This window comes from Lagopus muta, chromosome 2 (assembly GCF_023343835.1).
Source record: "Lagopus muta isolate bLagMut1 chromosome 2, bLagMut1 primary, whole genome shotgun sequence".
In the NCBI taxonomy this organism is placed as follows: Eukaryota; Metazoa; Chordata; class Aves; order Galliformes; family Phasianidae; genus Lagopus; species Lagopus muta.
The window spans coordinates 75075555-75101467 of NC_064434.1; the positions used below are offsets into that span (position 1 = coordinate 75075555).

At 35.3% G+C, this 25913-nt stretch overlaps 1 protein-coding gene across 6 annotated transcripts in view; it reads right to left on the reverse strand.

The window, feature by feature from the left end:
• Positions 1-25913, reverse strand: part of CEP170 (centrosomal protein 170) — an 85664-nt gene that overhangs the window by 18137 nt on the left and 41614 nt on the right. For 5 of the 6 annotated variants that reach the window (XM_048937580.1, XM_048937578.1, XM_048937577.1 and 2 more), the window contains exons 9-12: positions 23223-23869; positions 13820-13969; positions 7773-7899; positions 1958-3754 (exon numbers count right to left, since the gene is read on the reverse strand). In XM_048937580.1, coding sequence (XP_048793537.1) covers positions 1958-3754; positions 7773-7899; positions 13820-13969; positions 23223-23869 — 2721 coding nt within the window. The remainder of the gene's footprint in view (positions 1-1957; positions 3755-7772; positions 7900-13819; positions 13970-23222; positions 23870-25913) is intronic. The other variant, XM_048937581.1, reaches the window with a different exon arrangement.

Here is a 25913-nt window from a genome sequence, read left to right on the forward strand (position 1 = left end):
TCTAAATGGCTTACATGCTACTCCTGATTTGGGTACGTACATTGATACTTTTGTTTTAATGGCATAAGCTAGTTCTACTGCAAATCTTTTAAAACAGTAGAGGTTTTTAATAGCTAGCTTGTTATATAAGTTGGGTAGCTCATGAGAAGATGGCATCTTTTCCCTTTGGAAAGCAGTACATTTTATACAAGGTAGAGTTAGCTGTATAATGCAGGTAACTGACATGAACGTTAAGGACAGACAGCCAGGACAGACTAATGGACTGGGAAATGAAAGCTGAAAGGACTCCACTGAACAGAATTGACAAATCACTTCAATGCAGCAATCTGGGACAAGTTTAGAAAGCATAGAGCCTTACAAATGTACACAAACCTCAACATCTATATACAGTTTTGGGGAGGAGGGGGGGGCAGGGGGAAGCAAAGTGACAAGTAGCATCTGTGGTTTGCCTTTTAAAAAAATCAGTGGTAGCGGGATGAGAATTAGTGTTGGTTATTAAAAGTACAAGCAGTATTAATGGACACTCTTTGGATTAAAGCTGCCAGCTTTCAAGCTGCATGAGCGCAGTCAAAACTGATTAAAAATGAAAGTATGTTATTTTTCCAATGACATCTTAGAGGGAAACATTCCGTTTTTATCAAAGGTTTAATTTTATTTTTTTTTGTATCCTTATAGAGATCATATTATAACAGAATCACCTTCTTTGTTTTCTACTTTATTTGTATCTCTTCTGAAACTTCTATTTAGCTAATAAACAACACAACAAAAACACAGCAGTGTAGGAGAAACTGCTAAACTGCTAAGAATTCTAGTGGTACATTCATGATACACAAGCAACGGAAGGCTAGCAGGAAATATACCTAAACAAATTTATAAATAAATGTATTCTAAATACGAGATGGTGTATTAAAAATATAATCTCAGTGGAAATACCTCAGCACTGGAATTAAGGAAGCTATTGTGATTTATTTTTTTCTTAGATTGTGCATTGGCTTGAAATACAGTCAGTACAGGCAACTCAAAAAGCAAGAAGTCACCAATTATAAATATTCATTTCATATGGTAGATAACATTTAGAATCACCACATTTCAACTTTGATTGATTTAATATTTCTGTTGGAAAAAAATCTAGCAGCCTTTCGCTCTGCTTGTATCTAAGGCAGTGTGTTAGCTTCTAACTGAATAGCAGGTTAAAATTAATCAACTCTGTGGATTTTTTTTCATCCACATCTAAGATAAATTACAGTAAACAAGCTACCTTTCAAAAGAAACACCATTTGGAAATCATGACAAAACCAGAAACTGTCATGACTTAGATATGAGAATAGAAACTACTCTAAGGCAAGGCAAATGTAACATGAACTGCTTAACTTTAGTGTGCTTAGTCAGGTAGTGTTTGTGTTTTAATTTTTTCCTTTCTTTCCTCGTTATTATCCATACTAAACAAATCTCACTTTTGTGGTTTTAGAAGCTGATCCTTAAACTTTGCAGGGTGTTCCCTTAGGGAGCACTTACCGTATGCCAGGCTGGCAAATATACTTAACAAACTAATGCTGTATATTCTATGTAGTAAAAATGTTGCTGACCTTCTAAATATTCACTACTATGGCTTGAGCTGAGAGATTTCACTCTCGTGCAAATCAGTGCTGCCACACTTGAATACCTCAGTGTAATTCTTCGATACTGACTTCCAGTTAGACGAACATAATTTTATATACATATACACACACATGCATATCTCCATCCAAGAAGTTAAAAGATTAAAATTTCTTGTCTTTGTGACTTTAAGTGAGAAGTGTCCACAAGCATCACCAAGAAAGCCTCCTACTTGAAAGAAAAAGATCAAGTCAACTAAAACTCAGTGAATTGTTTGGTAAGAACAGTACCTTAAAAATACGTAAACAAATCATATATATATGTAGTATTGTAGAAAAATAGTTCAAATAATCAGACATACCTGAGGGAGAATTATGAGCTGAAGCCAAAGATTTGGATTTTGAATCTGAAAGTCGAGAAATGCTATTGGCTCGAGTTCTAGCAGAAACTTTACTTTCTCCTGCTAATGTCAGCCTTGCACTTCTGATAATAGCTTCTGGAGTACGAGATGAAGCAGTGCTTCTGGTTATTGTCGCTTCAGAATCACTACGTGCTGATAAAGAGCCAAGTCGAGTTCTGCGGGGTTGAGCAAGTAAGTCTATTCTGGAAATACTCCTCCTCCCTGATGGAGGTTTTGACGTAGAACTTGTAGTGGACACTTCAGAAGCGACTGAAGCTTTATCGGCATCAGCAAGCTCGCTGTCTGAGGCTTCACCAAGTCGTGCTCTGCGCAGGAGAGAAGTCCTTGTAGGACGAGGTCTTGGAAGAGTGGTAGATTTACTAGATTGTCCAAGTACGACAGGAGAGCTTTTTGATTTAGCTGACTTTCCTTCCATTTTAGAATGCAAAAGTTCATCTGCTGAGGCAAAAGGAACTCTTCCATGTGATTTGCCAGAGTAGGTTTCCTGGTCAGATGATAAGATATCGGAAATGGCAGAATGAGGTACGCTAGATGTTTGGTCATCATCTGTCAAGTCTACTGATGGTTGTCTCATTCTTCCACTGGATTGCACAGATTTGCGAGCATCAGCTCTAGATCCACCATCTGAAGATCGACTTTTAGTTTTCTTTTCCATCTTTTCTCTGGCACTTGCTGCAGAGGATTTTACAACATCCTTAGAAGGGGAACCAGAGGAACATCTATCTTTACATAAGGTTGTAAAGCTCTTTCGTTTTTGTGTGGATTTCCTTTCACTGTCACCAGTAACAAGACTGATTGTGCTGGCTGTATCTACATCTGATTCTGGTGATATGGAATTATCTCTGTTATAGCTAGGAGTCTCAGGACCTTCATCAGTTTTATTTTCCTCACGCAGTTTAGCTTCAAGGAAAGCCATTACAGCTTCAGTGTCTTTTAAAATGAGTGTTGTATCTAGACTGGAATCAGTGTCCATTGAATCACTTCTGTCACGTACTCTGTTTGCAGATGCTAAGGGGGCAGCAGATCCACTTTGCTTATTAATGTGAGGAATAAGCTCTATTGGTATATTTGTGCTAGGCTTATCTATAGTAAAGCTGCCTTGCCTCACCAAAGGTTTTGAAGATTCCTTTTTTTCTCCTGATGCTTTAGGACTTTGTCCTTTAATACTTTCCTCATTTCTTCTTCTTTTTCCCTCACTTTGTGCTAACTTCATTGCTGCTTTATCATGTCCAGGAGCTTTGTCCGGATTATCCAAAGTTTTGCGTGACACAGCAATCTCCTCCTTATCTTTCTCAACTAGGTTTGTAGCACATTTTGTGGGTGTCCAGTGTCCTTGCTCCTTTCGTTCTTGTTGAATTTTCGCTAGAGCTTGTTTCACCACAGAAGTTTCTCTGCCAGTTTCAGCTCTCTCTTTACTGGAAGAACTAGGGAAAGAGAAAACCTTTTCTCCCGTTGCTTTGGGTGAAAGACCATTCACAGTTCTGCTTGACTTAGCTATACTTCTGCTGCCAGTATCTGAGGCACGAGCTGGAGTTTCTTTCTCTTGAAGTTCAGTGTCCTGCTTTTCACCTATTTCTGATCTCTGATGAGATGCAGTTTTTGTTCTGGAGCTTTCACTCATTTTCTCATCCTTGGGAAGTTGTGGAAGCGTCCTTCTCTTCCGCTCACCTTGGCTGGTCACAGAAGTAGCTGAACCGGTACTTCTGATGGAAATACCAGATTCACTGATATCTGTGTCTAAAAATGACAAAGAAAGCAAAGCTAAGAAGTAATTCAGTAGCAAGCTAAACACAAACATTAAATTAAGACAGCATAATACTAATCAAATAACATAAAACTGAAACGTCACTGGAACATCAGAGGGCAGCTCTGAAAGTAATGCCTCCTGCTTTATTATGTTGGCCCATGATGTCAGAGGCAGATGATGGTGGTGTGGCAGTAGAGGGTGAACCTTTCTGCCAATATCCCATTATATTTTGTTGTTCACTGTTGTCTAACAGTTGGCAACAGAGGGGCAGTCTGATACAAAGGCATCTGACACGGAAGTGGATGAAGCCAAAGTGTAGAACTGAGCTCCTCCATGCAGGAAAAAATGACACCCATTGACATTTATTGATGCTTGCTGAACACTTCTGGAGACTAAACAGTGGATGAGAGCACAGGGAGGTGGTGGGCGCGCATTTCAGCAGAGGCGACAGCAGTTCAACTCCGCTGGTGAAGATTTTTATGAGCATGACATGCACAGTCTTGTTCATCACTGGTGAAAATGCAGAGGTAGTAGTGGCATCTATGTTGAAAAATATATGTAAACATACATTGGTTGTTCCAGGAGAATAAGGTGTCCCTCATGGCAAGAACTCTCTAATCCCTTAATTGAATATTATCAGTTACACTGTATGTGTGCAGTTGTATGTATAAAGCCACTACAATAAATCAAATACTTATCTTCTGCATTCTTAATTTTTATTTTTGCTTTGCACATTGTCACATCTTTGATGAAGGTGGCAAAACAACTTGCACATTTTTCTTGTATCACCTGTGTTAGGACACTCATTTAGAAAAGCAGGAGATATCACTGAAATCTAAACATTTCTGGATATTTCTTCTTGGGAATTGATACTTTTGTAAATTAAAAAAAATATAATATATATATAAATATATATATATATATATAAATATATATTGAACAGAAATCAGCATAACTGATATTTGTGAAGACAGGCTTCTCTCAGACATACCTACAAGCTCAACTTGTTCGTTACCTGTTCATTTTTTCAGATATCTAGACATTTAAAAGTTGTTAGTAGTAGAGGTGTAGCATGACTCAGCATTGCTGACGGCAATGTACACACCTTTGGAAATTTAACTACCAACATTTCTAAAGAAAATGTAGGCACCTAAGCCAACAAAGCAGACTTTGTGAATTCTTCTATGGACATACATATTACATACAACTTTCATCACAAGTTAGGTTTTTGTGTGCTTTTTGGATATTAAGCACTTTAGAATTCTTGCAATATAGGGGCATATTACATAGTTGTTAGTTCACTTAAATCAAAGTTCTTATGCTGGCAAAATATGTATTCATCCCTTCAAAGATTCTGGTTAGTGTTCCATCTAAAACAGAATTTAAATGAATCCAAAAACCACATCATATCCCCCAGTTTGCAAGTTAGCCATCCAAAGGATCAGTCTCATCACATCATGGGCTATTGTTTTAAGTACTTATATATATATATATATATCACTCTGATGCTTCCAAGTAGTATAGAATTTACTCAATTCCCATTATTCTGCGTACATGATACATCAAATTATTTAATTTCCGCCTTTCCATCTCCTTACATATTTGATATCCTAAAGAACAACATATTCAAAGTTCCAACTCTATGAGGGGTGCAAAAGCTCCTAGAGAAGCAGTAGTCACTGGTAAGAATTCTTTCATGCATTGACACAGACATTTAAACTACACAACATTAAAGGCAAAATTTCTTTGAAAACAATACAATGAGGCTCTGAAATTGGAAGTTCTTTTATTGCTTACTTTAATATATGGCCTCATCTGTTATATTTTAAAACCATGCAATTGACTTAAAAAAGTAATAAGAAAAATAACGACAATCGATTAAATTAAAATTCTTTTAATTAAACATACTTACATATACACTATCATCTGCTGAACATAAGCCTGAATAGAGCTTCAGTTAGTAAACAATACAGAATAGCTGCTTAGTTTTGTTGTAATTCTCAATAATATTTCAGTTTCACCTTTAAAATTTTAAATAAAATATTAAAGATTTTAATCCAACTTTAGGATTAAAATTCACTTCCTTTGTCTTCCATTCTTTGTGTTAGAACAATACACGGAATGAAAAGCTAACTCTTTTGTGATGACACTACCTAGCTTTTTTCTAATACAGAATAAACAGTACGGATAAGGTCTCTATAAACACAAAGTATGCAAATACATTTATCAGTGTTACCTTAAATCTGAGAGCAGCAAAATACATCTGCAACAAACCCACTTAAGAAAAATATACATAAGTTACAACTAAATTAAGATGTCCCAGGACAAAGAATTTCAAAGAAAAAAATCACTGTGGGATTCAAGATCAAGCAACTCAAACAACTGTTCAGTTCACATAACCCAGGTCTGGTATAAAGAAACCTATTATTTGTGTAGTAAAATATGGATATGGTATTGTTTTGTTCTTGTTTTTTCCTTTTAAAGAAGTTATTATTTACTACGTTTGTAATGCAAACTTGATAACTATTTCGGAAAAATCTCTGCTGCTATGGTTTTACACTTGTTTGGGGACTCAAGAAGGAGTGTGCACAGCAAGGAACAAACCAACCAAACTGTCCACCTCCCCCTACTCCCGCCTTCCCCCCCGAAAAAGCTCAACAACCAAAACTCCCAGGAAACTGAGGAATAGGCAAGCTTAAGCTTGCTCTGCGGAAGGCCTGCCTGCTGGGCACAGTGCTGAGACCAAGTTTCCAGACTTAGCAAGGGGAGAATTACAGGATTCCATTCTGAAAGCAGTGAAGACTTAGTTTTATCATTTTGAAAACGCATTCTTCTGAGAGACTAACTTAAAGTTCAAAGATGTAGCTTGCTCTGAATTTGTAATAGACATATGGAATCTTGAGAATCTGAAGAAAATCAGCAGCTATAACAAAAAAAGTAGAGAACACAAATTACTGTTCTGAATGTAACTCCATGGAAAAAAAAAAAGTTATTAGAAAGACAAGTAATTAATTTTACTCACCAATATCTAACAAGAGGTTATTGGACAAGCTCTGTAGGTAGTAGTGTGTCTTCTGAAGTGATGTACACAGAAAGGCATTTCTACTTTAAACACACATTTTTTCCCATTTTAAAAAATCTTTTAAACTTTGTTGTGAATTTCAAAGTCAACTGGAATAAGAGGAAATGCTGGAATTGCAGGACAGAAACATAACTAGCAGTAGGCTGACAGTCGGTTACTTCTCGATTTCTAAACAGCATATTACATTCAGGATGTGGAAAGCATGGAAATGACATCCTTGTGTAATCAATTTGGAAACAAAGAGCTATATTAACTCATGATTTACAGAAGACAACTATGGAACTACTTTGCTAGATATAGTAACTTCTACCTTAGCATGTAAAAATCAGCATTAGAAATGCACTAGATTGTTCCGTTGCATCAACGTCTCTAAGTTGAAACTGAGAGGAAGAAAACAACTGAGGATAGGTAAGGTAAGCAACTCCTTCATAGTCAAGAGTGTAGACCTTAGTGAACAAGCTACTTAATAACACAGATGTGAATAGTTTAGTTAAGGACAGACAGTTGTTCATCACTGGAGATAAAGTAAGTCTTCTTTGTTTCCAGTGTCAGAAATACGGCTACTTTTCAGCTGAAGAACAGCTGAATAACAAACTTCAGGTCAGATGGTTTAACTGCCAATCCCCAGTATACCAGAAACATATTAGGCAGATGAACCCAAACTGCATTAAAGTGAAAGTTTCTTTTATGTTACACTTTTTAATTTGCTTTAGTATCATTGTTTAATTTTGGCATCCTTCTTCTGTGTCAGAAAACTACCACAGAGCTAGTTTTTACATTGCGTCTTCTCAAAGACATGTAAGAATTTCAAATGAAGACCAGGTCTTAACAGTATGAAAGTTGCTTATTTATGTACATGATCATTCTTCTCCCCCTTTCAGAGGTTTCTTCATCAGAAATTATGTCAACAAGAACTGATTTATTACCGTTCTCTAAAGCAGCAGGAACAGGTGACTCCAATCTGATATCATCTGGGTCATGACGTGTGTGATTGGCAGCCAAACTAGCCCACTGTGATACCCAACGTTTACTTCCAGGTGCAGTAGAACCTTCCTAAGGAAGAAAAACAGTAGAAGAAAATGACAACTGTTTGATAAAATCATGTTCTCATTCCAAGTTTTCCTGGAATAGAAATGTCAGACACTATCTACCTGGAGGAAACTGAAAAAGGAGTTTACTTGAATATATTTTAGATTTACTGTTTCTAGAACAGCAACATAAATAACTCCACATACAGCTGCAAAATCAGTATAGAATAAAGAACATCTCTTCATGCTATGAAATTTTAAAAATCAGAATCTTTAGAAAATATATTAGAGCGTGTGCCTGATTCAAAACACAAGAGTGGGGAAGAAACACTGCAGGTAGGGCTGTGGGCAAGAATTAAGAATAAGCTTCAAGAAGATGCTCAGGATACATTTTACCAGTTTAAAAGATCTCTTGTCCAGATACATTGCATTTAGTTCATTATGGAAAGAATGCCTTAAGAACTGAAGGAATGAAAAACCTGTGATAGAAAGAAGAGCAAGATAAGTAATTTGTCCAGTCTAAATGACAAAAGAAGGAAAGATTGTTTTATATCATTGTATAGGCTAGCAGGGTAGTCAGTGCGCTCACTATCTGATTTTCTTTGTTTTTTTCAGCTGACCTGAAAAGAAAATGGACTTGCTTTCCCAATAGGAAAGCCTTTTGACAAGTTTTTAAATGAATAAAAGTAAAAATAAAACTCAAAGCACCTTCCTACTCTGTATTCTTACAGTATGATAAGCATTTATTTTCCAAAAACAGATTTCTAGATACAACACAAGATTATTGTTTCACCCTCTATAGCAGACTTTACCGTGCTCCTCCAAAGACAGCAGACAACTGTGGACAGATGTATACGTGCATCCATGGCAGAACGCTATCGAAGACTTGATACATTTTCTAGTTTAGATAGTCTAATCTATGGGACTCAAAAGCCAAATTGCTGCAAATGAAAAAAGTCACTGGCTGCAGCACTAAGGGAGTTACATAACTATAGGCAAGTAAAATCAGAAATCGCAATTCAAGATCAACAGAAGAGATGGGAAAGACACAAAGATATGCATACCTTGCTTCTAAAGAGAATGTGAAGCAACTCTTTCAGAGGTTACCTGAAGCTCTGCTTGGCACTAACAGTAAAAATGTAGATTTCTGTTTAATTTATTGGGCACCCCGGGATTCTAACCTTTGATCAGGAATTAACAGTATTGATTTTATGAAATTTATTCAGCAAACATGGAAAGCTGAAAAGGTGTCATCTAATGTACAATAACCTCTTTTAAATTGAAAGTTACTTAGCTAATTAAGATTTGAATTTATATTCCTGAATGTCTCTAAATCACATGGATGACTCCAATTAACGCAAACAAAAGCATCGTGAATCTATTTCAGATTGTTATGAATGTATTATGCCAGAGATGCATCAAATCACTTCTATAAACTACTACAGAAATGTCCACATTCTCAATTCATTTCTTAGAATCAAAATGTTACAGAATTCAAATCTAACAACACTGAAGTAATGCAATTCAGTGTTTCAGTTATTTATGGGCATTTCTGAACATGATGTAAGGAAGAGTGCCAGAAAGAATAATTTAACAAAAAACATGCAAAAACAAGCAGCATTTAGGCACTGACAACAAAAAACATTCCTACTCCTGATACTTTTTTTATTGTTTTGTTTTGTTTTTCTATCCCTACCAAAGCAATTAATTACAGCCTAAATCAGATATGATGTTAGTTCTACTTGTCTTTGCTACAGAAAACCCTAATTGTTTGTGTATCACCTAAGCAATTCCACTGATACGATTTCCAATAAATAATCACTTCGTAATAAAGGATGAAGATTCTGCACATTAATGGTAATTACACTGTTAAAAAAAATTCTTAAAAAGGAGTGGGTGCAAATGCGTTGTTTTTCAATTTTCTATATATACAAACATACACAACAAAGCTATGAAGTTCCTTTTACCAGTAGTTAAAAAAATGGATATTTTAATCCTTAACTAAAAGGTTCTTATTAAAAGCAAAACGTTGCTCAGTAATAGAATCCAACATATCCAGATGTGAAAGGTTCATATAGCACTGAAAATTCACATCCAGTTATCCAAATTTTCTCCATATAATCCATAAATCTTACAGGCTTTCAACAAGCAGTCCTTTAAGTCTTCCCTTGCAGACCAAGAGGAATTTCCCAGCCTTTCAGAAAAGCCAGGCTGACATCAGAGGACCCAGCATTATAACTTTGTGTTGAATCTGCTTTCCCTTACTACATATTCAAACTAAATCTGAGTTATACATCCACAGGAAAAATACCCATGGATTTATGAAGATGTATTATTCAGCCTGAAGACTCAGAGCTTCCATCTGTGTATCTGAAAAAAGACACAGCACACGCATATGATGCCTAGAAGCATCCCATTACTTGGCATTTCAGAGCATTATAATAAGTTCAAAAAAAAATTTCAGTAAATAGAACCCAAATTAGTTTTTTTTAAGATACATATTCCAGTCACCTCAAGTTCCAAATATCTGACTATGCCATCTTTTCATACATTTAAGAGACATCTTGAAAGTCTTTTAGTCCCTCTCCCCTCTTTCTTTTTCTGAACCGTACTCTTCTATGAGAACTGATTTTTTTTTCCCCCAGGTTTCTATACTTCACTTATAGGCAATGTTTTCAGATTTCTTCATGGAACAACATTGACACGCATCTCAAATAGTTCTTTTTTCCTTCTGTTGCATTAACTCTACTTACACAGCAAACTCCAGCAGTCACATCCATGTGAGCTACCACGTATCTGAAGTAAATGAATTTTATCAATCTGTTCTTGTAACGTACATCTCTATTCCCTTAACAATGCGAGAAAATCTCTTTGGCTCCTCTAGTTCTGAATTCTCCTTTCCTAAACAAAAATGGTAACAAATCTCTTGCCAGTGTTCTGGAGATTTACTGCCACCTCCCATCATGGTGCCAAGATTTCCCATTTCTGCTGCTAATGCCTCACCCGGTGCTTGCCTTTTCACAGCCAGAGGACACTGCTAACATAATCATCCTGTTTAATCATAGCTTCTAATTTCAAACAAAAAGCCAATATCAAACTCCATAATCAAAGGTTTCTCTACAGAAGGATATGAAATTAGTGTAATTAATTGGAATAGACAAACAAAAGGACACAAAGCCTCTGAATAGACACGGCTGTTCTCCAGCTTTAAGGAGCAATACAGCAAATATTTACATGAAGTTATTTTGCGTTCGCAATGTCATCACTACTATTTATTTTCACTGGCAAAGATGTGAATTGGGTGTTCAAAACAAGGAACACCGTAGCCAAATAGCACTGATAACACTGTATATAGAAAAATAAAAAAGTACATCCTTAACAAGCACATCAAAAATAATGTTCATAAATCATGTCCACAGCTTAAGAACAGTGGTTACAACACAGTAACTGCTCACTGAAAATTAAATGGAAGCCGGGTGAATATATCGTAGCACAAAAGACTGCAGTATTTTTATTCAATGTGCTCATATAATCAGAACATATAGCAACAGCAAAAATTATTCTCTTTGTTCTCTATCATTTAACTTTTGTTCTTAAATCTCACTTACCTGGGTTGGCAAGTGGCAGATCATAATATAGAAAACATTTGAATATTTTAGATAAATGGATTCAGTGTTTTTGCTGTCTAATCTGTAATCGTTGAAAAGGCAAGTGCATGTAGGCTCAATGCAATTGTGTTAAGACATTCACTCTGCATTTTATCTATTCTCCTGACATACACCACTTTAGAATATCAAAGCCTGTCACATCACAAGTGAGACCTTCTTTATAGGAAAAGAGAATTTGACGCTCTTCGAAGCAAGCAATTTATAACCTGCCCTGTAAACATATCTAAGTTCAGAACAATCTCTCAACCCCTAAATGCTTTTATAAAACATTATTAATTTCCCAAGACATCACTTCCAACTTCCAAAATTGAAATCTCTTTTTCTATGTCAAACATTTTCCGATTTCATCTGCTTCTTCTAAATATCTATAGGTACAACCATGATGGGCAAACAAAACAAGCCTGGAACAGTGAGCTACCCCAATGTCACCTGACTGTTAGTCAAGACATTCAATAAGGTTTATTCATTTATAATCTGCAGCTCCTAACAGTAAGTTATGTTCTGCAGCTGGCAGTAACACAGTACGTTTTCCAAAAAGAACAAGCAGAAAAGCTCATCTATGATGAGAATATGGTGCTCACGGACTTTGCAAATCAAACACATTTGCCTCTCCTTTTCCCAAAAATAATAAAATCTGTTTTGGTAAAAGACTTTACATATTGCAGTCTTTTCTCCAGCTGAACCAACAGTTAAGCTCCTGATGTTTCCCTGTTATCACACTACAAAAGGCACCTCCACTTTTCTGAATTAACTTCTCTTTTTCTTCCATATATGCACTGACATACTGTATTGTTTCTCTGGTAAGCTTTTCTCCAATTGTCATTTGTCCTCATCTCTTATTACACTAATTTGTGCTACATCTACATGGTTTGGTCTACTTTACATACAAAACAATTTTCATTTTTTCCCTATGATGTCTCATAATAATCCTGCAAAGTAAGACAACACAAAGCCAACTCCTCCTCCAGTACATAAAGAAGGCTTATTTATTCAGCAAAAAAAAGTAACCATTTTTGTAATTTCAATCTAATTCAAAGCAAGTTTTTATATGTCATTGCCACATGAGTTCTTAAACTCGTCCTATGATTGCAGAAGTCCTCTCAAATCAATCCCTGCAAGGTGTAAAGTATGACACGTGGAAAGCACAATCATGGTCATAAAATTAATCGTATATTCTACTGCTGTTTACAAAAACAAAACAAAAAACCAACAACCAAAAACTCCCCAAAACTACAACAGAAATAGAAACAAATCAGTACTTTTAATTCTCTTGAAAACTCAGTAGGCTTAAAGGACCAGGAAGACGTGAAAAAGAAGATAGTAAGGTTTAATTTACAAATTAACTCAAAGAAACATGGTGAAAGGCGAAGTTTGTCAAATTCTTCTACATAACACAACCATCCTGGTATGATTATAATTTCCTTGAAGCTGTAACCTTAGAAAAACTACTCAAATGAACTAATCTAGACAGTCACATATTCAGCACCCCAGGGTTGTGCAGTACCTCAAAGACAAAAACTACGAAGTACACTTTTTCTATGGAAAGCACAAGATACCAAAACAAGTGTATTTACATGGCAGGGAGATACTCATACTAAAAGTTCTTGATACATTCCAGAAAGTTTCCTTATTTTTAAGGTTTTCTTATTTACACTTACAGCCAGTGGAATAAATGTGGTGTGTTTCACTATCAGATCAATTCTGTTCCAGTTTGAGCCTGTTCTAACACATTCCAGGTTACAGTTTATCGTTCACCAATACATCAGAATGTGTCCCAGGATTTCATATAACATGATTAACATGTAGCTCATGTGTATATTCTGAGTCATATAAAAGGAGAGACACTTTCCTTTACCTCATCTTTCATCAACTGATTAAATTACGCTGCCTCTGAGGCAAATAATGTACGTGACTTCTCAGGAGTTGCATCTCACTTGAGAACTGAAACTTTGAATGCAAAAACCTCCAGCTTTGTAACAAAATAAAATTGAAACATATTTTTCTATTCACCCATCATTTTTTTCCTAGCTGGCTTTCTCTCCCTCACTGAATGCATATAACATATTTCTGAATTTTAATATACCTTCCCAATTTAACTTGGGAAATTGGGACATAGAAATTTCAATAATACAGTAAAGAATGAAGAAAAATAAACTTATAGATCTGAGCCAATATTTTCTAGGAAAAGCTTTGTTTGCTGTTTAATACTTATTGGTCAAGTATTAGTGCTCTGTCTTATTGGAAGAAAAAAGAAGACCATCAAAAATTAAATTCTACCTCTGTGTCAAGAAATCCAGTTGTACTCTGTGGTCTTTTTTCTTCCAGCACTACTGTAGTAGAATTTATAGCCCAATCTTTTACTAAATCTTTCTGGTTCTCGTTGATAACAGGCCTATTATAATCCTGGCTGTCATCCACTCCAAATACCTGAAAATGAAACAAACCATTACACACATTAACTCAATACCATCCTGATATTATGTTTGATGTTAATGGATGGATGGTGGCATGCTGGATAGTGAGTTCATGTATTTTTGTTGTATTATGCTTATCTGACATCCTGGTGAAATCTGCAGATTGAACAGAAGAAATGTTTACCTCATTGTAAAAAAAGAAAGAGCAGAAGTGTATGTCAACACTGAAAATTTAGGGAACTGCTAGCTGGAATGGTCACGAATGAAAAATGACACTGATGAAAGAAACAAATGGTGAAGCCAAAATTATTGCAGAATCCATTTCCCAGTCAATGAAAAATCAATAACCAAAAGCTACCACATTTTTAGAATTTTGTCATGAGCTAGACAAAACAAATCTAAACAGTTACATTTGCCACTAACACTCATTACATTACTGAATATAAACAAAAATCTCAGTTTTTATTTTCTTAGGAAATTAGTAGACATCAGAAGTTAACCAGATCCCACAAACCATGCAGAATAATCTCATTCAACATGCGCCTTGCCATGGTTCTGCTATACTGTTTCCTACTGATGCTTACAGCAATTCCACCATTACAGAGAAATAATTTCCCCACAGCATTTAAAACCATTGCTCATAGAGAAAAATACAGAAAACGTCAGGTATGCTTTAATGTTCACCAAGGCAATTTCATGAGATGGAGTTAAGCAGGACAGGCAGTATACTGTCTGTCAAATTTCATGTGAGTCAAAGATATTAAGGAATATTCACTGCTTTCAGAATTTACGTATACTTCAAAGACACTTTACAGAATATTTTGCATCTTGAAAATCTACCGTTTAAAAAATTTACATTAAAGCTAGCTGCCAGAAAGGATCTGTAACATCAAAAATTGTTTCATCTTGAAGACGAAGGAAAAGGAAGAAAATGGAAATTATTCTCTTGTATAAAATGGCTTGTTCAAAGCAGAAAGAACTATGGGGAATTAGGTTTTTTTTTTTTTTTTTTTTTTTTTTTTTTTTTTTTTTATAATTCAGTTTTGGACAGTAAAGTTAAGAGCTCAATTAAACAAAATTCCGCATGATGACAGTATACGTAAAAAAGATTCACCACTAGATGGCCACAAACCATAATGTTAGTTAATGTTTGAAAAGCATTTTCTGCTAATGCTCCCTAGATTTGCAATACATATAATCATGTCCAGATACTCTTTTATATGACTTGCTTAGGAGAATTTTATAATTTATTTCCTTAGAAAAAGTGTAACAGAACAGAGGATTCCCCTTCAATGATCTTCTTTTGTCTTGTAACGAGGCAATTTTTAAAGGTTGAATTATTTGGTGCCTCTTTTCTTTGAATATATCATTATTCTACAGCCACATTCTTCTTGTTTACTATACTTCTATTGCCCAGAGTTTTACACTCTCCTTTAAATAAAAGCAAATTTTTTCAGATATCTGAAGGAAAATATGAACTCACACTTCCACAGCTAGAGGAATGAGGACTACACAATTAAATCGCAGTCTGCACATTTCTTACTACTAGCTGGTGGCATACTCACTATGTCAAATTTCTTTATTTGTACCACACTTCTTTACTTATACTCACTAAAGCCTTCTTTATTTCAGCATTATCTCTTCTAGTTTTGGTGCTTTATTTAAGTAAATTTTGTTATTCTCCTTCCATTACTGAAATTGCTTCAAAAGCAAATTTGTTTTTTTCTTTCTGTGTAAGGCAATACTTGCTACAGTAAGATCCAAGAAACAGATTTACTTCTGAATACTACTTTGAACGTTCCCTCTGCAAATACATTAGGGATATCAAAGTCCCAAAGAGCAAATATTTAGCAACGTTGCTATACTTATCTATTTATTATTGATCTATTTATTATCGATCTATTTATTATTGATCTATTTGTTATTATTATGTAGAAAGCAACGGAAAGCATATTCCTCAATAATTTTCACATACATTTAACTTCTAGTACCACCTGCATGCACAAGCAGCTGCACCAAAGTTGCACTGCTATGCCACCTCAAAGCTCTTCTTGGGAAGAGTGATCCAGCCCAAAGACTAAATTTCAAAACTGTGATATAAAATATCCCTTTAAATCCAGAAGTCATTGATCGACACTTAAGACTTTACATTTGACAGCTATGCAGAAAGCAAGATAATTCTTGCTTAATGTTTGACATAACTTATGACATCTCAGGCACATCAGAGAATGAGTACTTCAGGATTAACCAATCCACTTCTACTGTCTACCAAATAATGAGAATATGCCCTCAAAAGAAACAGCCATGGGATAACCTGAATGCTAGTTCAAGAAACTGTCTTGCTGTCATTGTCAGGAAGACAAGGGATAACTCGCAAAATTTGAAAGAAGAAGATTCAGATGGCATATAAAGGAAAAGCTTTTTCAGCCCAAGAACACCAAGCAAGGTTGCCCAGTCTTGCTGGAGCACAAACTCAGTTGTGATAAGTACAGAGGCGACATGCAAATTAACTGATGGCAAAGTAATTGGTCCTTGTTGTAGATGTTAATAAATGCTTCAAATTTATCTCAGCAATAGTTTTCTAGTATCATCACTTAAGATGAACTTTAGCTACATAAAGTAATCATTAAAAACAAACAAAAACACCCCTTAATCCAATTAAAAAAAAAAAGTAACAAAACTTGTGTACCACAAAATAAGTGAGACACAGTTCTTCTGGGAAGCACTGGTGCATTTCTGGGGACAGCCTGAGTTACAGGACCAACTCCGAACACGTGCTTTGGCCTATTCTACGAGGGCCAATATTAGAGAAAAGAAGAGCAATCTCCTCTGGCAGACTGTGTGCGTTTTGCTGTGAAAGCAGTTCATGACTCAGAGCACACCTGCTTGTCACAGCAGCTGAAGCAGAGCTTTAACACAAGCTAGCTTTATTGGTCAGTTGTTGGTCATCACTCTGTGTCCCTCAGTAGATGAGTTCATGTTGTACACAATAGATACTACATTATAGGTGAGAATAATGAGCTTAGGCTTAATGAACAAAAGTGACTGTTCTTTAAAACTTCTTTACTGTTAGGTGAGCATCTAGAAGTTAAAATAAACAGGAAAGTTGGAAGAAACACTCTTCTGTATCAAAAGGCAGACAATGCAGTTGCTAAATAAAAAAGAACTTTACGTTTTCCCAAAGTGCTTCACCTACATTTCTAAGTACTTGAGGAAGAATCTCCTTTTTCCCATTTTTATATGATACCTTTCCAGTTGTGTCCCACTGAGAACATTTCAGAATTTCTAGTGTTAGGACGTTATATTTGCTTTTTAATCTCAAGATGCTAATTTTCAGTTAATGGAGACTGTAATATGTTTGACTGTCAGAGCAGCCAAACAGAAGCAAATTTCAAAAACTGAGTTGTGAACTGATGCAATCAAGGAAAAAAAAAAGAGAGAGAGAGAAGAGACGTTAATTGAAAAATGCAAGCTGGATTAAGACACTGTTTGGTTAGGCTATGAAAGAACAAAAAAGTCTGAATAAGCCAACACTCTGAGTATGCTTGACTGATAACAAGAGAAGGTTTGAAAAAGAAAGGAAAGAGGCACAGAATCCACACGGCAGATAAACTTGGCAATGCTGAGCTCTGAGTGTTCAGACTGAGCTCCTCATATTCTTCCAAAGAGGTCAGTCTGGACATTCACCATGTGCAGTAAGCTGGTTGTTAGAAATCAAAATTTCTGATAATTGGAAAATAGGACAAATGAGAAAACATTTTCTTTCTTCCTTGAAATTTGATGAGCCAGAGTAAAATGCTTATTTTCACCGTTAGCTATTGCATGAACTGCATTTAACCAAGTTGCTTCTGAGACGCCTGATTAATAGTTTATGTTTGCTCCTGGCAGTTAGCTGAGCTATTGCAGCCAGACTGTGTCCTGTGCAGGGACATTCCTCATGAATTCCTGGTGATTTTCACAGAAGCTGCTTAAGGCATTTTAACTATATATTGAAGACTTAGAACACAAAACACACTGGTACTAAAAAAAAGCTACATATGCAAATAAAGAAGAGCAGTGTGCTAAGCTTAATAACTTCCTCTTACCAATAGCCAGTTACCTATTTACATATTTTTACTTGTTTTAATGAAAAATTCATTATCTTCAGAATTTCAAATTCAAAAGGAAATGCTAAGTTTAGGGACTGTAAGACTCCTCATCCTCCCCCACTGTAGAAAGGAAGGAAGTTCCAAACATTCTGCATTCCTGCTAAAATTTACATGCTCAGATGATTTGATGGGCTTCAACTGTTCTACTGTTGGTTTCCTTTTAATTTTTTTTTTAATTATTTTTTTTTTTAAACTTGTATTCATGAAATAAAGTCACTCTACAACCAAGACACTGAGTAGGGCTAAACAGCATTCTTTCTGGAAAAAATCACTGAAGCAGTGATAAAAGCAATTAAATTCACAGAATGTGAAAAGGCAGATATCAGAAAGCCATTTTCTGAAAACAGATACATCTGTCTTGGTTCCTTAGCAATCTTTAAAGCATTCAGATTTATTTTTTTCTCCTGACTTCCTGTTCTTTGATTCTTTTCACATAGTTTGTCATATTGCAAAAAAATACATATCCTCATGTGGATATTGCATATTGCAATGCAAAATATTCCCCCCTTCCCTGCTCTGCTTACCCCGTAAACACATGTTTTTGGAACTACATATTTTTAATACAGATCAGAAAATATCCTTTTTAATGCATCTTTAGGGTCCTACAAATATATATGTTCAGTTATATATAGATCCATGTTTTGAACCAATCCCCACTGTGTATTGCATGCTACTTAAAAATGATGAAAAACACCCAAATTAGTCTATAATTCTCAAAGAGATGGATTGATGTATATTGGAAATGTAGCCATGTAATGAAACACCTACTTATGATTTGGTCAACTGGCATTACTCTGAAACTTGCAGTCCACAATTTATCATTTAGCAGTAACTTCATGCCTAACACAATGGAGGTATTGCAGGTACTTTCACAGCATACGCAAGATTATCTCTGTAGCTTTAAAGTCTACAACAGACAAGACAAGATCCAGCAAGCGAGCTTTCTGCATACTTAAAGGACACAACAAGAAAAAAACACCTATGGAAAATTATGCAGTCAAAAATTAAGCTGTTTAAAATATATTTTTTGAGAAGTTACTACAGACGACGATACCTCAGGCTATTTGTCTATGACTGCCCTCCAAAGTCGCCTTGCATGTTAAATAATCTGATATTAAGCAGTTTCATTACTGCTTGCAATGCAAAAGCAATAAAGACTCTCTCATTAAGAAGTCCTAGCTCAGCAAGGAGAAATACAGAGCAGTCCTTGAAGAATGCAGCTTTAACCAGTAACATAACAGAGTATGAGCAGACAAACCCCAAGAGCAAAATGAATAAGGAAATTCAATTTATTGTAATGCCCACTTACACGTATAGTGGGGGAAAAAAAAGAAACAACCAAAACATAAGTTTTATCATAAACAGAAAGATGAAAGATGTAGAAAATGAAAACGGAAAACCTGGGGTCACTATCAACATCAGCTCTGTGTCATCTCCTAAACCATCACAGCTATTCCAGATTTATACAGAAGAAAAAGGATCCAATGACTGAGTCAGCAGAACAGTATTTGATGTATATTCTACCTGTGGTTTATAATCAACTATATAAAATAACTGAAGTAATCAATGAGAACAAAAGAAAATTTTATCCAAGGCCAATGTCTCCATATGCACAATTTGCTAAAGAATTCCAGATACCCTGTTTAGCACAGCTGTTGAGACTCAAAACAGACGTATAACCTTTATTCTATTCATTCTCCTCCCAGGCATGCTCTGCTATAGTTAAATCCTAGAAAACCCAAACCTACACAAATAAAAAGAAAATACTCTTCTTACACTCTAAAAACCCTTTAAGAGCCTGCACACAACTCACTGAGCCGCTTCCCATTTACGGCAGATCTGTATGAAAATCCTTAATATTCCAAATACATCCATTCTCACTTATTTAATACTGATATTTTGATTTATTAAGAACATGAAACTCACTGTCCTGATAATTCCATTAACAAATAGGAAGACAAACTGCAGAAACTTCATTCTTAATTCCTTCATCCACTGACTTACCTTTTGTATGGTTCACGAACATTTCTTATCTGACACGTTCCATTTTTCTAATTGGAAAACATACATAGCTTACAATTCAGAGCAAAATAAGAGTTGCTACGAAAGTAGTGCCACCTGTTCTATTACGTTGGCCCTCTAGGCAGACGTTGGTCATATGGCAGTAGAAGTTGAACCTTCCCATCAATATTCCATTACATGCTGTTGCTGTGTGACAGGTGGCAAGAGGGGCAGTCTGAAAGAATGACATCTGACATGGAAGTATGTATGAAGCAAAGGTGTGGGATGAAATTCCTCCATGCTGAAAATAGTGCACCCACTGACATTCATCGACAATGGATGTGAGCACAGCCAGGCAGTGGTGGTGCATTTCAGCAGTGGTGACAACAGATCACTTGCACTGTTGCCTGTTTTTACAAGCACAGCATGCAGACTCTTGTTCATCACTGGTGAAAATGCACAGCTAATGGAGGTGATTATGTTGAAAACTAGTGTTCTGTAGCTGAGAGTTTGTTCTATCAAACAGTGTTACTGTGCTCTTTGTATCAGTTATAGTTTCTAAGGAAATAAGTAAAAGGCTTTACATTATGAGTGACCCATTATATTCTAAAATAGAAAAAACTGAAATCTTATGGCTGTTTCTCTGTTTCCTCTTGATAACGTAGCTTAACCTGTATAAAATTCAACACTGCTCTATTTTTTTAAACTTACTCTTCAAGGTTTTTGTTTTGAGAAAACTGACACACTATTTCTAATCATTCAAAGCTGGCCACACATCAGTGATGCTTATTCACACTGAGAAAGCTCAAATGACAGCACAGAAGAAATAATTATAGCATTCCTGGGAGATTAGCTAATTGCATCAGTTCCTACAATGGCTGATATAAAAATGGAAATTACTTGATATATACGAGTTAAATAGGCATATACAGTTTATCCAGAGATATTATATTTACATAGAAATGTTTAAATCTGAAATCTAGTTACTCATCACCTTAAGTTCTGTTTTTTTTTTCGTGTGTGTCCTAAAATCAAATCTCTTGAAAAAAGAAGTTGTTAATATGCAAAAACTTTAACAAATTTCTCTTTTCCCACACATTTCAGGCTTTGAACACATTTATACATTTTGCTTTCATTGCAGTGACCTTGCCTGGCAGATCTTAAAGTCTTGCCTAATCTTCATTTTCACAAATTTCTACGGTGTCGCAAGTCGTAAAAGGTCCATGCCTCAATATATTTATTTTCTTGAGCCATTTATTCTAGACAAGCTGCAGTCTATTCACTCCAAGACAGTCATCATTGCAAATAAATGATTCTACCCATCTTTTCGGGAAAAGTATTTCAGTGAAAAGTTTTTCTTTGTTAGGTAGAAAGCTTACTTATGTTATTATTAATGTTATTACTATTATGCTACGTAGAAAGATTACTTTTGTATCTTTCTCACATTCTCTTTTTATATGCCAGGTTTTAAAGTGTTTAAGAAAAAAGAAAAACAGATCGTCAATCTACCAGGCTGCTCAGAAAAGACTGAAGCCTCAACTCAGAAAGAGAGGTTCAGATGGAACCATTGATTAAATGCATACCAACTATTCACTTAAATAGTCAAGAGAGCAGCACAGCAGTCAACAAACTAGCACGAGTCCTTGTTTTATTCCACACTTATCCACCTTTTATTAGGAAAGTATAAGAATCCTCAGCATTTGCAATTTAAAAATGGAAGGGAAGCAAAGCTGAGCAAAACTGTAGATAAATTTTGATCTCCCTTTGATTTTGATTTTCTGCAGTGGCTGTTTTTCTGCACTGCATAAAAATAGCATCGTGCTACTTTTATACTACCAAGCACAGAATTGTTCAGGAAGGCTTACATCCAAAATCCAGTATCTGTGAACAGAGCCTTAAATAAAAGTGAAAAGATAAAGGACACCTCAAGGAATGTCTCTGCTTTCCTTCATTCTAAATCTTTAATGTCTAATGATGTAGCTTTCTAGGTTAGCACTAAGAAGTATTTATGATATCCAAAAACTTTTTATACAATACTACAAATATAAACTAATGCTTCATTATCATCCTTAACGTTTATCTTCACCTCCTGTCCCTGAATCTGACCTGTAACTGCAGATATTTCAAAAAAAAGAAAGAAACCTGACCACATATATCACAAAGAGATACTAAAGACCAAAAATTTTTTGAAATCTTATTAAACATCAGATAGTATTTACAATATTGTCTTGTACTTAAATTATCAATTTCGAAGTGGTTTTTTTCCTTTTTCCTATACTTTTCAAATAAATCCTGTTGTATAACTTCACTGACTAGAAGCTGGAGTTACAAATTTTTGTTTTGCAATAGCAATTGAAGATTTGTAACAGAAAGTAAGTGAATGTGTCTCTATTCAGTGAATCAATCTAATCTTTTTAAAATTTAGCCAAAACTAAAAGCAGTAATGCATTTGTTCAGCCCTGAAAAAAAAATTATAGAAACATAGAAACAATTCTTAATAACTCTATAATAAGTAATGAATTTTCTGTTAAACAAGCCAAAACTGGATGCCAGCATCCCATTACATTGGGCTATTTAGGAAGACATGACAGTAAAAGGAAAAAAAAATCTGCTTGTGAGTCAGTTAAGACTAATGATTAAATGTGGATTCTCCTATTCATATCTTCCATTTGAATTCAAATAAAGTTACTTCTATTTTTATGTTTATTTTTCCCTATAAGCAAAAGTTATTTCTTCACCACAAGGCTCCTAAGCCTATCTGCCAAAAACTGCAGAGACAACAGATTTTAAGAACAATTGAGTATTTCCACATGGGACAACTGTAATCAAACACTTCTTAAAAATACCAGCTCATTTAATATTGTTCTTTATATTTTGGCAATATTTAACATTTTGAAAACATACTAAAACTAGCAAACTAAAAGAACAACAGTATCACGTAGGAATAATTTTTAGTCAAATGTCTGCTTCTGCTTTTAAGATATTCTGTATGCAAACATTATACAATAGCTGGTAAACTTACAATACTGCAGTAGCTTTAAGTAGAATTGAACAGGTAGACTGCTGCCCACACAACATGTACCACTTCAGCATCCCTACACACTTCAGGTTTCTCACCTTGTCAATCATTTTACGGGCTTCCATTTCTTCAGAATTGGGATTTTCCAACTCAATAGTGTAAGTACCTTTGTCACTCTGGTCATCCTCATTGTCCTTCTCAGTAGCAGCAGAAATATGTTGGCTTTTCAACTTTTTGTCCATCTCCTGGTTCTGACTAGGCCTATGGCCAAGGCTTCCTGAACTCCTTAACAACGCAGCTTGAAAGACAGGTAAAGCAGCAGAGGGATCTTCTGATCTTTGTTTTAAAAGTTTTGCATGAACACTGTGTGCTGCTCTATGATGTGATGAACTACCTTGCACACAGGAAGGGGCAGCTTTCTCTCCTGATGTAGGTTTTGCTCTTTCAGCTCGCACGTGAGGTGTTGGAGATGGGGATTCTGAGCACAGAGCTCCTACATTCTGAGAAAAAGAGTAAGAACGCCTCTTTCGAGGATGGTCCTCATCAAAAAACTCAATCATAAAAGCAGTCTGATTCACACCAGCTTGCTCTTGCTGCTTTTCTGTGGAATGGACTTTCTGGTGCGACTTTTTCAACTCTGCATGGTGGTGCCTCAAGTGTTCTTCAAGTGCTGCCCGCTTACTGTAATGCCGGTGGGCACCAGCATTTTCTGAATCACTCTGTGTACCATCATCATGCTTATTCCCTACAACCAAAGCAAAACAAGATATAGTAGTATGAAACTATACAGACAAACAAAAAAACCCTCAACATATACAAAAGAAACTGGTAAACAAAGGAAGAACTGCAAATTGACTTTCTGTGTAGAATCAAACGCTTCTCTGCAGCTGCAAATCTTATACAGCTGCTGCTTATACATAGGCTGAACAATAATATCAGTACATTCAAATTATCCTCATCAGTATTTTAATCTGCAAATACTTATTAATGATTTACAAAAGGTAGCATTTTACTAGCTGTAAGGCAGTAAGGAAACAGCGTGTTTCCCAATTATATTAACTCCATTACACAGCCAATTGAATTATTGAAACATTCTTGGTAGAGTTAAAAGGAAAAAGAAAAACCTAAGGTAATCATTCTGGTAGGTGAGAATATCTGTCAAATCACAATTTATGTGGTTAGACTGTCTTTTCCTTAGACAATTACAATAACAGTTTATCATGAGAAAAATCTACAGAAAATTTGAATTAATTCTTTATTACTCTTTCCAAGAAGAACAATGAATTATTCTATCATTCATTCCTCACACCATCTGACATATGTATGCAAAATGGCTGTTATTAATTATTCATTCCTCAAACCACTTTGTGATCTGTGAATAACACATATCATAAATCATATATACGCACATATTTAAATCTATTTAGCAATATTGCCTGAAAAATGTATGGAAGACTGTGTACTCATACACATTATGTCACATTTAATTTTCAGCAACCTCATTTCATGTACAATGAAGTAGCCTACACCTTAAGTTTTACTGCAATTCCTGTAAAGTAACAGTTTTGTTATCTTTAAATTCTTTCGGATTGAGACTTACTCATGTATACATAGAATGTACAAGTGATTTTTTTTTTCCCCCTCTTAAAAGAATAGCTTTAGAAGGTTTTCCCACATGCATCATAAGAACACTCAGCTACTGTCCTCTTAAATGATAACTGTATGTGGGGAAACCTTACGTAGCAGGTTAACAGCACTGAATACACAACTGAAGTCTTTACTGCATTTCTTTGGCAAGAGACCTCCCTTTGTCACTTATTTGTGCAGCGACTAAGAAAATGGACAATACATCAGTATACTAACAATACATATCAACAGCACTGTGAAAGTCTTATAGCATCTTGCAGTGTGAATTCAGTACAAGGTACTGCAGGAAAAAGTTGAGAAAAATGAGAATGATTTTAAAAAGAGGTGGAAAATTCTAACTTTCAAAGCTAGATTTTGTAGCCTTTTGATCAAAGTAGAAGAGCAAGAATATGAACAGATCCCCAAAGATTCCAAAATTCAGATATGCGTTAGGGCCAAATGCAACCTGTAACTTACATTTTCCTAAGCAAAAAATAATAACAAAAAAAGAATCAAACATCCAGGAGATTCTGCTGCCAGGAAAAGGCTAAGGCCTCATAAACAAAATTGTTCCAACAATGCCATGACGATCAAAGAATGCTCTGTGGCACCCTCTAGAAGAACTTTTATGCCATTATTTTAATGTTACTGTACTCATGCAATTCTGTTTTGAAAATGCTATTTTTTAGTGTATTTTGGAAGAGTTGGCCTTAATATACAGCCTTTAGATCAACAAGAGAAAACTCACTGTACAAAATCCCAGCTACTTTAAGAGTTAAAAACGATAGTACTACAGAATTAATAAAGTTTGAGTAGCAGAGTTAACCTTCTGAAAGTAAAAACAGAAAATGACAGAGAATAACTTGAAAAATTTCCTCAGAACTTTTATTCTAAAAGTTTGAATTTCAGTGGAACCCCTTTGTCTGGAAATGAAAAACTGTTTCTACTCTATTCTGCTAAGTTGGATCTGAAAGAAACTACGCTTTTCACTTAACGTTTAATTTAACTTTATTTGAAATGTCATTGTCTGAAGTAAATGAACATGAAGCCAACTGGAACTTCATCTAAAAGCAGCGTTCCTATAAAAATTCTGAAAGCATAGTAAAAAAAAAAAGGAAATTCTTGGTTAATTTCAGGTTCCAGACTCAAGCCTGACTTCATCA